Raw genomic sequence first — 13,532 nt, 5'->3', positions numbered from 1 at the left:
GAAGGCACACCCGCTTGCCGGTGGCTAGGAAATCCCACCGCACAGGAGGCAGCTGCAGAGACTGGGGGGTCTCTTTATTAGGCAGCGGAAATGCAGGCATACAGCAGTGCTCAGCTAGCCTCAGAGTGCAAGGCCGCTGAGTCTTAGAATTAAGTCCTGACCTTAGCGTCACCGTGCCTTGCCTCAGACTTGCAGGCACCAGCATCTGAGCGGAGACAGTGAAAGCGGTATCATCGGATTGGCAGGAGGCACAACTCCGGCCTCCCCAACCTCCTCCTGCCTCAGCCTCCCCTCCTTCCGGAGGCAGCCCCGTCGCCAACACATGTTTCCCTAGGTCAGTTAGAATGCATTTGTAAGATTCTTCTGGATAAATGGCAACCACGTTGGAGGGTCAACAAAGGATTTTTATTGCAGGCATTTGAGGGGCGCACCATCGCTTCCAAGGACCATCAAAGCGTCTACAATTACAGGATGCTGCCCTGCTCCTGAAAGAATGTGCTGCCCCCGAGAAGCAGGAGGGCATCAATTGTTGTGATCACCTCAAGCATGAGAAAAAGAGCTAAAAGACTCTAAGCTTCCTCCCCAGGTTCCACGTAATGGTCTGGTTCCTTTCACGTTCTCTACGGACATAGGTGGTGCCCAGCCATGGCCCACACTGGTCAGGGCACCAGCCTGGGGGTCCCAGGCTGCGAGGAAAGAGGCGGCACAGGCGCCAGGAGTCCAGGGTGACTGCGGGCTCGTCTTCCCCGGCAGAGGGCATTCAACAGCTCATGTCTCCAGGCAATGACAGGAGTGCGTGGCTCTAGAGCAAGGCAGCGCACAGGGTTCAGACGCCTGCGGGGGCAGAGCGGGGCTCAGGCCAGGCCAATCAGGGTCCATGAGAAGTAGGGGACACGTGGGGCCTGTGGGGTTGGGTTGAGCTTCAGATAGGCCAGGCTACTGTTCTGTAAAGAGAAGAAGAATGTACAGTAAGGATGGGGCATGTCAAAAAGGATTATTTCATTCAAGCTCAAAGAGGCTAAGAAAGAAGATTGGGCCCCAGTATAGGAAAGAGAGGCCCTCCCAGACCCTAATCGTACACACATCCCCCGCAGACGTGCGTCAAGTCGGAGTCAGGTGCAGCATCCCAGGGGCTTACTTAGCCAGCTGCCACAAACAGTGTTCCCGTATATGAACACATCTCACCCTTGCACGATCATGAAACTCATGATCAATGGGACAAGGGCCTTTCTATTTTATAGATGAAAACAATGAGGTCCTGAGTAGTTAAGTGACTAAGATTACAGAGGCTCAAAATGGCAGGATCAGGGCTCAAACTGCAGTCTTCCATGACTAAATCCCTCCTCTTCTGGGCACTAGCTGGTCATTGAGCCCTTGGTCAACCTCAGCCCTCGCCTGGCTCCAGAGCAGTGTGGTTAAACCAAGCAGCCCTGCTTTCACACCCTGCTTATCAAGCTGGGCTTCAGCCCCCAGGGGCTGAGCTTGCACTTCCTGGCTCAAGTTGGGGCAGGGCTTCCTCCTTCCCTTCCCTGAAGAGGCCTACAGTTCCCCCACTGTCTGGAATGACTCTGTTTCCTGGGCATCCCAAGAGCCCCCCTACCCCAGCCCCATTCCCACAGGTTCACCTAAAATCCGTGGAGTGACATCAGGTAGAATGAGGTAGGACTGTCTCCCATAGTTTAAACTTAGTTTGTGAGGGTTGGGGTCATCTGGGAGAATGACCCCGGAGATCAGAGTCAGGACAAGTCACTTTAGTTCTGCTCTATCATTTCAAAGCAATTTTTATGATTTTGGCAATTTGTTTATTTTCTCTGAGTCTCACTTTGTTTACGTTTAATATAAGGGTGTTGATCCAGTAATTTTTAAAACCTCTCTTCCTCTCACATCAGTAAGTCTACAGTATGGGGTTTATTATTAGTATCATCATTATTTCTATTTATTGCTCAAAAGCTTCACTCATAACCCCTGAAGTAAGTGTGAAATAGGGGACCACCCTAGTGGGAACCCCCGTCCCTCTCCTCCCCCCATGATGTCCCCATGAACTCTGCCCCAGGACTTACCTGCACAGACCACAGCCACGTCCTCTGCATGGTTGCAATTGTGTTGGCCCCAAAACCTGTGCGGGCACTGCTCCAGAGACCTCTCCTCCCCTGAGCAAGCAACGTCATCCAGCCAGATGCGGCCGACCCCAGGGCCAAATCTTCTCCGGAATTTGGCAGATGGAGAGAGGGACTCCCCACAACCCAGCTGCCTGCATACCACCTGGTCGGCTTCTTCTCCCCAGCCATCGTCACAGACAGTGCCCCACTCGCCCTTGTGCAGCACCTCCAGCCTCCCGGCGCAGCGGCTGTCTCCTCCTACCAGCTGCAGTTCAAAGGGATCTGCAGGTGCAGGAGGGAGTGAGGGTGGCGGGAGGCAGGGGGACTGACAGAGAAGGTCCTCTACACTCAAATCCCATCAGCACTTGAGACCATCCACTGAGTTTCTGTGCCTACATCCCCTTCTCTCTGCCTGACCGTGTAGTCCAGGTCCCTTCCTTAACTAGGATTTTCCACTTCTCTAATTTATAAAAATCTAATATTAATAAGTGATTTCCTAATAGTTTTTTTAAATTAAAGAGCTCAACAATACATGGAGCGGCGTGCTCTATCTCCATTATGTAGAACTCAGTATACTAGTAGTTCACAGTAATCTAGCACTTACTTATCACCGGAACCGTTTTCCTGTAGAGAGGGAGGCATTGATGTCAGCGTTTTAAAAAAACAAGAGGGGCACCTGGATAGCTCGGTCAGTTAAGTGCCCAGCTCTTGATTTTGTCTGGGGTCATGATCTCAGGGTCGTAAGATAGAGACCCGCATTGGGCTCCACGATCTCCGGACTGGAGTCTCCTTGGGATTCTCTCTCCCCTTCCCCCCGCTTGTGCTCTCCCTCTCTCTCTCTCTCTAAAATAAATGAATGAATGAATGAATGAATGAATGAATAAATAACAAGAATTGATGAGTAACTGACTCTGTCACTGTCACTTGATGCCTCACCAGCTGTCTGTAGACATTGGTTAAATGGAATCCAGTTTAACCAAATTCATGAATGAATCTAGTTTCTGGACTCATGGGCTTTACCTTCACATTCCACCCACATGTCCTCATCATGGGTGCAGTTGTTCCTTTCCCAAACCCCAGAAGGGCAATCCTGAAGGCTGATTTCTTTTCCTGAGCATGATGCCTTTCTCAACCAGATGGGCCCTTGGCCCTGGGTGGCTTTGTTGCAGCATTTCCGGGTCAGCATGGCCCGTCCACATCCCAGCTGCCGGCATACCACTTTGGTGGCTGCAAAGCTCCAGCTTGCTTTGCACACAGTTTTCCACTGCCCTTGGTGCTTCACCTCTACTCGGCCCTGGCAGCGCTTGGGGCCATCAACCAGCCGCACATTCTCTTCGACTGTGGGAAAGGAAAGACGAGGTGTCTGTTTAATCAAGAACATGGTCTTCCCAGAATAGAGCCCCATGGGCACATCCCTCTGTTCTTGGTGTTTAGTACAATGTGTCTAGAGTGCTTAGGGTTGTCCAGTAGATGCTTGTTGAATGGGTTGGATGAGTGAATCAATGGAACGAATGTCATTTTTCAGTTCCAAGTGAATTAATTATTTCCATAACATTTTTAGTTTTTTTAATTATTTCCATATTCATATTCTCATTTGTTCCTCATAAGAGGCAAGTAGAGGGATTGCATAGATTTTTAAAAAATAAAATGGAATAGTAACATACGCAATGTGTCCAAAACTTCCTGGTTCATTATCAGCATTATCACCCAAGTATTGTGAATTAGTGCTCCCAACCTTCAATCTCTCTAAGAAGTAGGAATGAGATCTCAGCATCAGGCACAAGGATTTATTAGTTGTTTCCCTGGTAACAGTCTGCAGGGTGACAAAGAGAAGGCATGGACCAGCCTCTCAGGCAAATCACAGTCTAGTGGGAAGTGCATGCAGAGAGGGGATTATTAATGCACAGAAGGCAAAGTGTTGTGTTGGTTTCCTAAGAGCATCTCTTGTCCACTATTTCATTGGTGGAACACTTGAGAGCTGGAAGAGCATGCATTGTACTTGGTTTTCTTAGGGGCAAAAACCAGGAAACATACATCATACCTTGCCAGCTCTTTTCTTCCCCATACCTCCCCTGAGTTCCAGACACAGGTTATACTCTTCAACCAACACTTAGTGGTGGATGGATCTGGGCATGCTTGTGTGTGTGTGTGTGTGCGAAGGAGAGAAGCAGGCTCTCATGTAGGCTGAAACTAAGCTAAATGCTTTACCTCATCCAAAGAGCAGGAACAATACTAAGTGAGGATAATGTTCCTCTGCTGGGCCCACAGTTGAGAAGGGTGAGATACAAAGGGTGAGGAGCTAGTTACTACGTGTGAAGTCCATGGTGGGGGTTAAGACAGGGGACTCTGGTCCACGGGTTGGGTGGCAGAGGGTGTGGGGCTACGGTACTTACACCCACATACAGCTCCTGCGTCCTCCTCGTGGGTGCAGTCGAAAAAATCTTCCCTTTCACACTGAGACAGGCTCTCTTCCATGCCATTGCATTTGAATTCTTGGATGAAGATTTTTTGATCTTCTTGTGTCAGTGGCCCGTATGAAGTACCACTGATTGCCCTCTTGACGGCTCCACAGCCCAGCTCCCGGCACACCACAGCTGCATCGTTCTTGTCCCAGCCATCATCACACACGGTGCCCCACTCGCCGGCCTGCTGTACCTCCACCCGCCCTTCACAGCGGTGGTCACCTCCCACCAGCCGCACACTGGATGAAGACCCTCCAAAGGGATGGGAGGTTGGATGGGCATCTGGAGGATGAGAGAGAACTCAGGCATCTTGGAACACTTCCAACACTCCCAGAGGGTGTGGGATGTTGGGGTCTGAGATGGAGGGCTTATAAGGGAAGTGGAGGGAGAGGAGCTTCAGGACCCCATCCCTAAGTTCTGATTCTGCTCCACTCTTAACCTACCCTGCCAAGAAACTCCGCTTCAAGACACCTACGTATATATACTCACACCGCTAAGCAGTGGAAGCCCCAGGTCAGAATACAAGTGTAGAGATGTGCTCTGTTGTGTTGTCATTTCTTGACTCTGCCTCCCCCGGTGGCAGCCAGATGGAGGCTGGCTTTATAGATATAACTTGGGCTGAACAACCTGACTCTCTTTCTCTCCCAATATCCGTGATCCCCCACTACCCATCCTTGTTGTTTCTCATGACATCTTCCTGTGCTCAAGAACCCAGCTCAGAGGAATGCAGACAGCAGTGGGTGAAGGAACGGTCAGAGCCTTGACCAGTCAGAATCTTAGTCTAGAGGGTTCTAGGGCTTGGGGTAAGAGACAATCTCCCCAGAGCCTCCAGATATGTTCTGAGGAATCCAGTACATGATTCTGCTTCCTGATAATAACTCTGAGGGTGGAAAAAGCTAATGGAAATTCTCTCCCTCTTCCACCGAGACACAGACATAGAGTGGAGATGGCTGTAGGAGAGCAAAGAAGAGCCTACCAGACAACACACTTTTGTTGAGTATATACTATGTTCCAGGTATTGGTTTATGAACTCAGAGCGTTGCTGCCCTCCAGGAGATTATATTTAAGAGGTCTGGGGCAACCCCACAAAGACTCCAGCAGCCTGGAAGGGTGAGATACAAAAGGTGAAGAGCTAGTTGGCTACATGTGTAGCCCTTGAATGATAGCATGATACAGAAGAGATGAATGGGCCATGCCTCCATGGAGTGGGGTAGTTGACCGAGACAGGTCTGGGGCACATGGAGGGGTCACACGGGACTGCTGGTCTGTGGCCTACCCCATTATGAGCAGTGTCACCTATGACCACATGGGACAAGTGGGTGATTGAGGCACATGCACGAATGGAATATGACTTTGGAGGACCAGATCTTCCACCATCTACCTTGCCTCAGCTCTGCAAAAACTCCCTAGAACCTGGAATCAACCCCAGAAGAAGTTACTGAGTGAGAAACACTGAGCTGGTTGATTTTAGAGTGCATTGGAAGTTGACATTTGGTTTGTTCATTTGTTTTTGTGTCTCCTTTTGTTCCATGTGTTTTTTGAGGGAAGCAATATGAGGAATGGAGGCTAGAAATAGATTTTAAAATTTAACTTAAAAAACTAAGAAAAGTTTTCATTTTTGCACACCTACGTTTACAGGGTACAAACATAACTCAAGAAGAGTCACCCAGAAATAGCAGTTGGGTCATTGCAAGATTTGAATTTAGACATGCATTATTGTGTACTCCAGGAAGCACTAGCTATCTACATGCACGTGTTATCTGATTTTGAATTGTAAAGTTCTGGCTTTAAATGAGTTTTATTTTCCATGGAAAGGAGAATTAGAACCCCTCCCAGGAAAGAAGAAACATGTAAGAAAGAAACAGCCTAAGTGTCAAGGAAACGCAGCTGAGAAGAGATTTGAGAGCCAGAGAGAAGGGCAGAGGGGCCATTGGGGCAGCTGCCTCCCGGGCAGTGTCCCCAGCCTACTTTGTTGGCTGACAGCTCGAGAGCAGGGCTGGGGTGGAGGAGCAGTGACCTGGGCTGTGGGAAAGCTGTAGAGCCGAGGTCCCTGTACCAGCAGTGAGGACACCCCTGGACACCACAGGAAAAAAGACCACGTAAGCTAATTTTTAGACTAAGAATCTGAGGCGGCAATGCTGAAAGAATTGAATTACATCCTGCTGGTGTGGAGTTCCTCGTGGCCACTGCAGAGTCTGTGGCTGCCCCTCTCTGGTAAAGCCTCTACCATCAAGAGAAAAAAGACCCATGGGATAATGTGTAAGAAGCTGAGGGTCCACGACCAACCCCCTTGAGTCGAGATCACAGCCTTCCTCTTGACAGACCTATTCTCTGTGCAGCTTGTGCATGGTCCACACAGGTGGCCAGTGGAGGCTGAAATCCAGCCTGCCCACTGCTGGTCAAACCACACACTGCACACAAGTAGATGCATTTCTAGTTCAAAGGAGCCATGCAGGTTGGCACTGGGGCTGGGAAGTGGTAGAGCCCAGGAGGGCAAAAGGCAGATCCTCTCCCAGATATGCCGACAAGGGGGTGGGATATCTTCTGAGTCCCCAAACAAAGCCATCTGCTACTTGGAGGTGGCCAAGAGTTTTAGGCCACAGAGGCCAAGTGGGAGGGAATCCCCTTGCAGGAAACACCACCCAAACCCCTACCAGGTTCTGGAGGTGGAAACCCACCCACATAGGACAGAGTGGTTGGACTGAGAAACTGGAGAGGAAATTTACTCAGATTCTATTGAACTAGAGCCTCTCTCCATGCCCCAAGGAAGCATCAAGTTTTCCATCTCAAGAGCTTGGAGGCCTCCCTCTCAGGACCCCAAAAATCTTACCTAAGAGACCAGGTCCGGTGCAAATGGCTGAGGAGAGAAGAAGGAAGCGAGTGAGATCATATCGTCAATCCCAAGGCTTTGTTCAAACAACACAACTCTCTAGAAAATCTTTGCTAGACTTTGTGGGGCAGCTAGAGTGCTGGGTCAGGCCTAAGGAAACCTTGTCCTGCAATGACCAGGCCCGAAGGACACATGGACAGTGACTGGGAACCACAAAGACCAATTCTACCACAGCCCAACATGTTCCCTATACACGTGATGTTGCTCTGCTCCAGGCATGGATAGATCCACTTTCTATTCTAGCCAGTTAGTTATATTGACTGATTACTACCTGAAGTGGATGGGTGGTGTGCAGCCTCTGGGCCCCACAGCAAGGCATGCCGGAGGCCACTGGGAAGGGCTCTGGTGCAGAAGATAGAAATGCCATGGGGGCAGCACAGAGAAGGGAAAGGGCAGGATCTGTCTGTGTCACTGGCACTGCGCTCAGGCCACGGCCAGGACACTTGTCCTGTAAAGGGTCAGAGCACAAATAATCTGGGCTTTGTAGCCTCTGGTCTCTGTTACCACCACTCAGCTCTGTCACTGTAGCCTAAGAACAGCCATGTGTGGATATGAGTATGAATGAGCATGGCCATGCTACAGTAGACCTTTTTTTATAGACTGAAATTTAGATTTCCCTGTCACAAAATAGTATTCTTCTTTTGATTTTTTCCCCATTGTTTAAAAATGTAAAAACCATTGTTAGCTTGTGGGCTGTAGTTTGCTGAGCCCCGATCAACAGGTCAGAAAGCAGCCCTACATTTGGTTCCAAACCCCAGGCTTAAGGGCCAGCACATCATAGGACATCATAGTTTCTCCCTATAGGACCTCTGGGTGATCGGGCTCCTCTATGCATTAGGCTCCCTTCTAATGCTGCCGAGAGTCCTGAGCCCTGTGCCCATCAGTGGTCCCCAAGGCCCTAGGCATTCTGAACTGCAGAACAGTCACGCCCCACCCCCCACATCTTATGCAATATTTCTGAAGGAGCTAATGTCTTTGGTCTAGAGTCTTTCAGGCAGATCCAAGAATTTTAGTGGCTTATTCTGGAATATTTTCTTCTTTTCATTTCCAAATAATTTCTAAATAATCCAATGCCCTTATTCTCCAGGATATAGCCACTCTCAGACTCAGTGAGACCTTGTCTGTAACTGTCTAAACCTCAAAGTAATATTACACATAACACCCCACACATCTAGTAAGGAGAAAGCCTGTATATACACAGTGCAAACCGAGTGTGTCGAGCCTGGTGTGCAGGTATGAAAGTGACAGAGCCCAAGAGGGACTTGAAAGTTCTGGAGCAGGGTAGATGACTATGGGTAGTCAAACCAGAGAGGCTTCATGAAGGAGGTGGGGCTGAAGGAAAGCAGAGAAGAGGTGATAGGACACTCCTGATGGGGCTGGACTGGCTGGCAGGTGATACAGGGAATGTATTGGTGTTTAGGAATTCAGCCAGCACCCTACAGAGAGCACATTAAGTGCCAGTGTGAGCTTTGGTGATGCATGGGATCCTCGAGACAATAAAATGGTTGTGACTGATTAGGGAAGAGACCTAGTAGGCCTTGTTAGATGCCCCAAGTTCATTATCTCATGAAAAGTCTCCTAACAAACCTCCAAAGAACATACTATTACCTTCATTTCACAGATGAAAGTAGGATTCCAGAGAGAGAGGGTAATTTAACAATTCAGACAGCTAAGAAATCTAAGAACAAGGACTGAAACTCAGGTCGCTTTGACTCCAAAATCCTCATTTACAGTAAATTATTCTGGATGATAAGAAACCCTGGGGGACCCTAGGGAAACATTATATGGAACATCTTTGAGAGGAAACTGGACAGTATGACCTGTGAAAGCTGTCTGTCTTCCGGTTCTCTTCTTTTTCTTGCTCTATGTGCTGTTACCCATGGTTCATTTGTCTTTTTATAAAGAATACATTTAGGGAAATTTACATAAAAAGGGAAATGGGATAAACTATTATAAATTTGTCAGTGTAAATAAAGGGAAATAGAAAAAACTCTGAAGATCAAATGGATTATAAATTGGGTATGGATTCAGTGGCTTGAGTTTAGACACAGAGAAGGCAGGAGAGCAGGTGAAGCTGCTCCTTAAAAAATAGCAGGATCTTCACTGGCTGGGAGGAGAGAGCACTCTCCCTGATCAAAGTTCTGGGGAGATGCTGAAGCCTCAGTAAGCAGGGGCAGAGATACTCACCGAGGATCAAGGAAAATAGCAGAGCCATGAGCCAGGCTGCTGGAGATGCTGAGCTGAAATCTGAGGCTGGGAGGAGGCCCTGGAGCAGCAATAGTCAGCCTGGCTGCCAGATGTGCTAGCAGGACAGAGTGAGGCAGGTCCTGCCTGCAGCAGAAGCATTAAGCCTTATCAGATGACCAGATGACCAGAAGCCAATGGGCACAGGGGGCAGAGCTGGTGGAGCTGGGCTTGCTGAGCTCAGCATATCCCCAGAGGAAGGGAGGTGGCCAGAACTGGCAGAGAAACACAGAAAAAGAAAGGAAACTACAAAAGTTTGTAGTTTGTTCTGCTGTGTCCCAGCTTGCCTTTGTTCTGCTGTGTCCCAGCTCCATCCACCTCTGGAGAATAGAGAAGCCAGAGACTATAGCATACATCTGGAGTTGCCTTCTGAGGCACCATAATCCAGAGTCAAGGTGTCAATCTCCACATCTAGGGCTGGCTTTTCCTTCAAACCAGCTTTTCCAGCACAAAGCAGAGGGCTTAACCCATGGATCTGCTCCTCTCCTGTCCTTGTCCTGGTTTATGCCCATCTTTGGAAGCTGAATGGAAAGAGTTCCCTGTGGTAATGAAATCAAGTCATCGTTTAGACCAGAATCTGATGGACAGTGGTTGAGCAGCAAGACCCCCAGTCTTCCCAGCCCCCTGCCTTGCTATTAAGCACCACTGTGCGTCAAGAGCTATTCAACACTAGACTATGGGAGCATTCAACTATATCCGCTAACAATGCTCCTACTGCTCCCCACAAGGTGGTTTTCCCTCCACGACTACACATTTTCACTTCTCTGTAATATTCAGGTCACTCTGCACAAAGATAGGTTCATTACAGATCTCCCTGTTTAGTCCTGTATTTCTTCACCTACTTATTATTGTTTTAGGGAAGAGTTCTGAGCAGCCTGAGTGCCGGGGGAATATGATGGGTTCAGGGAACACACTAGTGAATGGAGGGGTTTGGCGCTCCATGGGATATGGTCCGGTGGCTGTGACAACGTGTGGAGGCAGCTGTGAGAGAGGAAAGTATACGACACTTTGGGAGCACAGTGGAGGAAATGGTCACTTCTACTTGGGACTAATCAGGGACTTTACAGAAGTGATGACACTTGAGCTGGAGGTGAAGGGTGAGTGGCCTGGAGAATCGGAGCAGGAAAGGCTTTGCTCTGAGTGTACAGATGAATAAAACAGTGTCACAGATGAAGGCTGGACTGGAAGGGCTGGGTCTCACCCTGCTTGGTGGTCAGGTGTCAAGGATACTGGTGTCTAAAGGTACACATACCTAGTAATGCAATTGCTGGGTCATAGGGTAGCTCTATTTTTAACATCTTGAGGAACCTCCATACTCTTTTCCAGAGTGGCTGTACCAGCTTGCATTCCCACCAACAATGTAGGAGGGTTCACCTTTCTCCACATCTTTGCCAACATTTGTTGCTTCCTGACTTGTTAATTTTTGCCATTCTAACTGGTGTAAGGTGGTATCTCATTGCAGTTTTGATGTGTATTTCCCTGATGGCTAGTGATGTTGAGTATTTTTTCATGTGTCTATTGGCCATTTGTATGTCTTCTTTGGAGAAGTGTTTGTTCATGTCTTCTACCCATTTTTTGACTTGATTATTTGTCTTTTGAATGTTGAGTATGAGAAGTTCTTTATAGATCTTTGATACCAGCCCTTTATCTTAATGTCATTTGCAAATATCTTCTCCTATTCTGTGGGCTGCCTCTTAGTTTTGTTGACTGTTTCCTTTGCTGTGCAGAAGCTTTTTATCTTGATGAAGTCCCAAAAGTTCATTTTCGCTTTTGTTTCCCTTGCCTTTGGAGACGTGTCTTGGAAGAAGTTGCTGTGGCCGATGTCTAAGCGGTTACTGCCTATGTTCTCCTCTAGGATTTTGATGGATTCTTGTCTCACATTGAGGTCTTTCACCCATTTAGAGTTTATCTTTGTGTATGGTGTAAGAGAATGGTCTAGTTTTATTCTTATATGTGTAGCTGTCCAATTTTCCCAGCACCACTTACTGGAGAGACTGTCTTTTTTCCATTGGGTATTTTTTCCTCATTTGTCTAAGATTAGTTGACCATAGAGTTGAGGGTCTATTTCTGGGGTCTCTATTCTGTTCCATTGGTCTATGTGTCTGTTTTTGTGCCAATACCCTGCTGTCTTGGTGATCACAACTTTGTGATATAGCTTGAAGTCAGGCAATGTATTTACCCCAAAGATACAGATGTAGTGAAAAGAAGGGGCACGTGCACCCCAATGTTCATAGCAGCAATGTCCACAATAACCAAACTGTGGAAGGAGCGAGATGCATTTCAACAGATGAATGGATAAAGAAGATGTGATACATATATGAAATGGAATATTATTTAGCCCTCAGAAAGGATGAATACCCACCATTTGCACTGACATGGATGGAACTGGAGGGGATTATCCTAAGTGAAGTAAGTCAAGCAGAGAAAGGCAATTATCATATGGTTTCATTCATATGTGGAACATAAGCAATAGCACAGAAGACCATGGGGGAAGGGAGGGAAATCTGAAGGGGGAGAAATCAGAGAGGGGGATGAACCATGAGAGACTATGGACCCTGGGAAACAAACTGAGGGTTTCAGAGGGGAGGAGGGAAGGAGGGGGTGGGGTCACAGGGTGATGGGTATTAAGGAGGGCCCATGCTGTGATGAGCACTGGGTGTTATACTCAAGTAATGAATCATTGAACAGTACATCAAAAACTAATGATGTACTGTACAGTGGCTAACTGAACATATAGAAATAAATAAATACATAAATATATAAATGTACACATAGTGGAGGGTCTATTACACATGGGTTTGTAAATTCTAATTCCTCACACCTTCACTCTCCAAATTCTGAAATGATGCTGTAACAGACTCAGAATGTAGAAAAGGCTAAAAAATCAGTTTTCCTGTCGATGAATCTCGATTAGATTGCAACTGAGATCCCAGATCCTGTACATTTACCTTCAGCTACAGGAAGCAGACTTGCCCTACTGAGTTTGCACTTGGAGGAGAAAGGACTTTCTGTGGCCCATGGCCCACCAGACAGCAGGGAGCTCAGGCCTCCATGTTCAGATCTATGTCTCCCCCTCATGTGGAAACTGGATGAAAGAAACGGAAGAAAAAATAAAGATGAAAGCTTTCTCACCAATACAATATTTTACCAGCAGAGTCAGGAACATGAAGAGAGGAAAGGAGAGGGCATTATCCCAAAGGCACAGGGAGCCTCGGCGGGATGTGACCCATGTGGAGATCGAATTCTGACTCCAGCATGGAGGGGAGCTGGGAAGTCTGGCCCCAGGGAGGCTCACGAAGAGACACCAGTCCAGGGGAGCAGGTGAGGGATATTGAGGGAGGGGAGGGCTGCCAGACCTAGTTAATGGTAGAATCCATAAGAAGACTTTGCTCTTTGGATGGGAACATGAGGGTAATTAGTGATTTCAGGTAATTCTTAGATTTCTGGAAGGGAAAAATGTGCCAGAGGGTGAAAATACAGGTAAATGTCAGCAACCACAGGTGGAAAGTAGGGGACTGCACGTTGTAGGCACAGTGTCTGGGGGGTGTCATGGGGGATACGTTGCTTCTGGGGAGCCAGGGAGGCTGGATTGGACAGGGGTGCAGGGGTGGTGAAAGGTGGAACCATCATGGAGAGGAAAGGGACCCAGGTAAGGGTGAGCAGTGTGACTGTATTCAGCAGGGGGCTGGAAACCCTCCTGTGTGAGGGACACCATGTGCCTGGCCGTGACACCCTCTCCAGCTGCAGTCAGAAGGTCAGGAAGAGATGTGGACCTCACAGATCCAGACTTGGAGGCTCGTAAGGAAAGCATGCTGAGAGGTGGTCAAGCTGGGGTTC

The 13,532-nt window shown here is 48.1% G+C and overlaps 1 protein-coding gene across 1 annotated transcript; it reads right to left on the bottom strand.

The window, feature by feature from the left end:
• Positions 1-389: 389 nt before the first annotated feature.
• On the bottom strand, positions 390-9,770 carry CD5L (CD5 molecule like). Its single transcript, XM_036069806.2, has 6 exons — positions 9,639-9,770; positions 7,392-7,418; positions 4,493-4,843; positions 3,120-3,437; positions 2,061-2,381; positions 390-944 (listed from the first exon to the last, which is right to left on the bottom strand). The coding sequence occupies exons 1-6, from the start codon at positions 9,664-9,666 to the stop codon at positions 937-939; spliced, it is 1,053 nt and encodes a 350-aa protein (XP_035925699.1). The 5' UTR covers positions 9,667-9,770; the 3' UTR covers positions 390-936.
• Between the last annotated feature and the right edge of the window lie 3,762 nt (positions 9,771-13,532).

Source organism: Halichoerus grypus, chromosome 7, assembly GCF_964656455.1.
Source record: "Halichoerus grypus chromosome 7, mHalGry1.hap1.1, whole genome shotgun sequence".
Taxonomy (NCBI): Eukaryota; Metazoa; Chordata; class Mammalia; order Carnivora; family Phocidae; genus Halichoerus; species Halichoerus grypus.
This window is presented reverse-complemented; position numbering and strand designations above follow the sequence as displayed.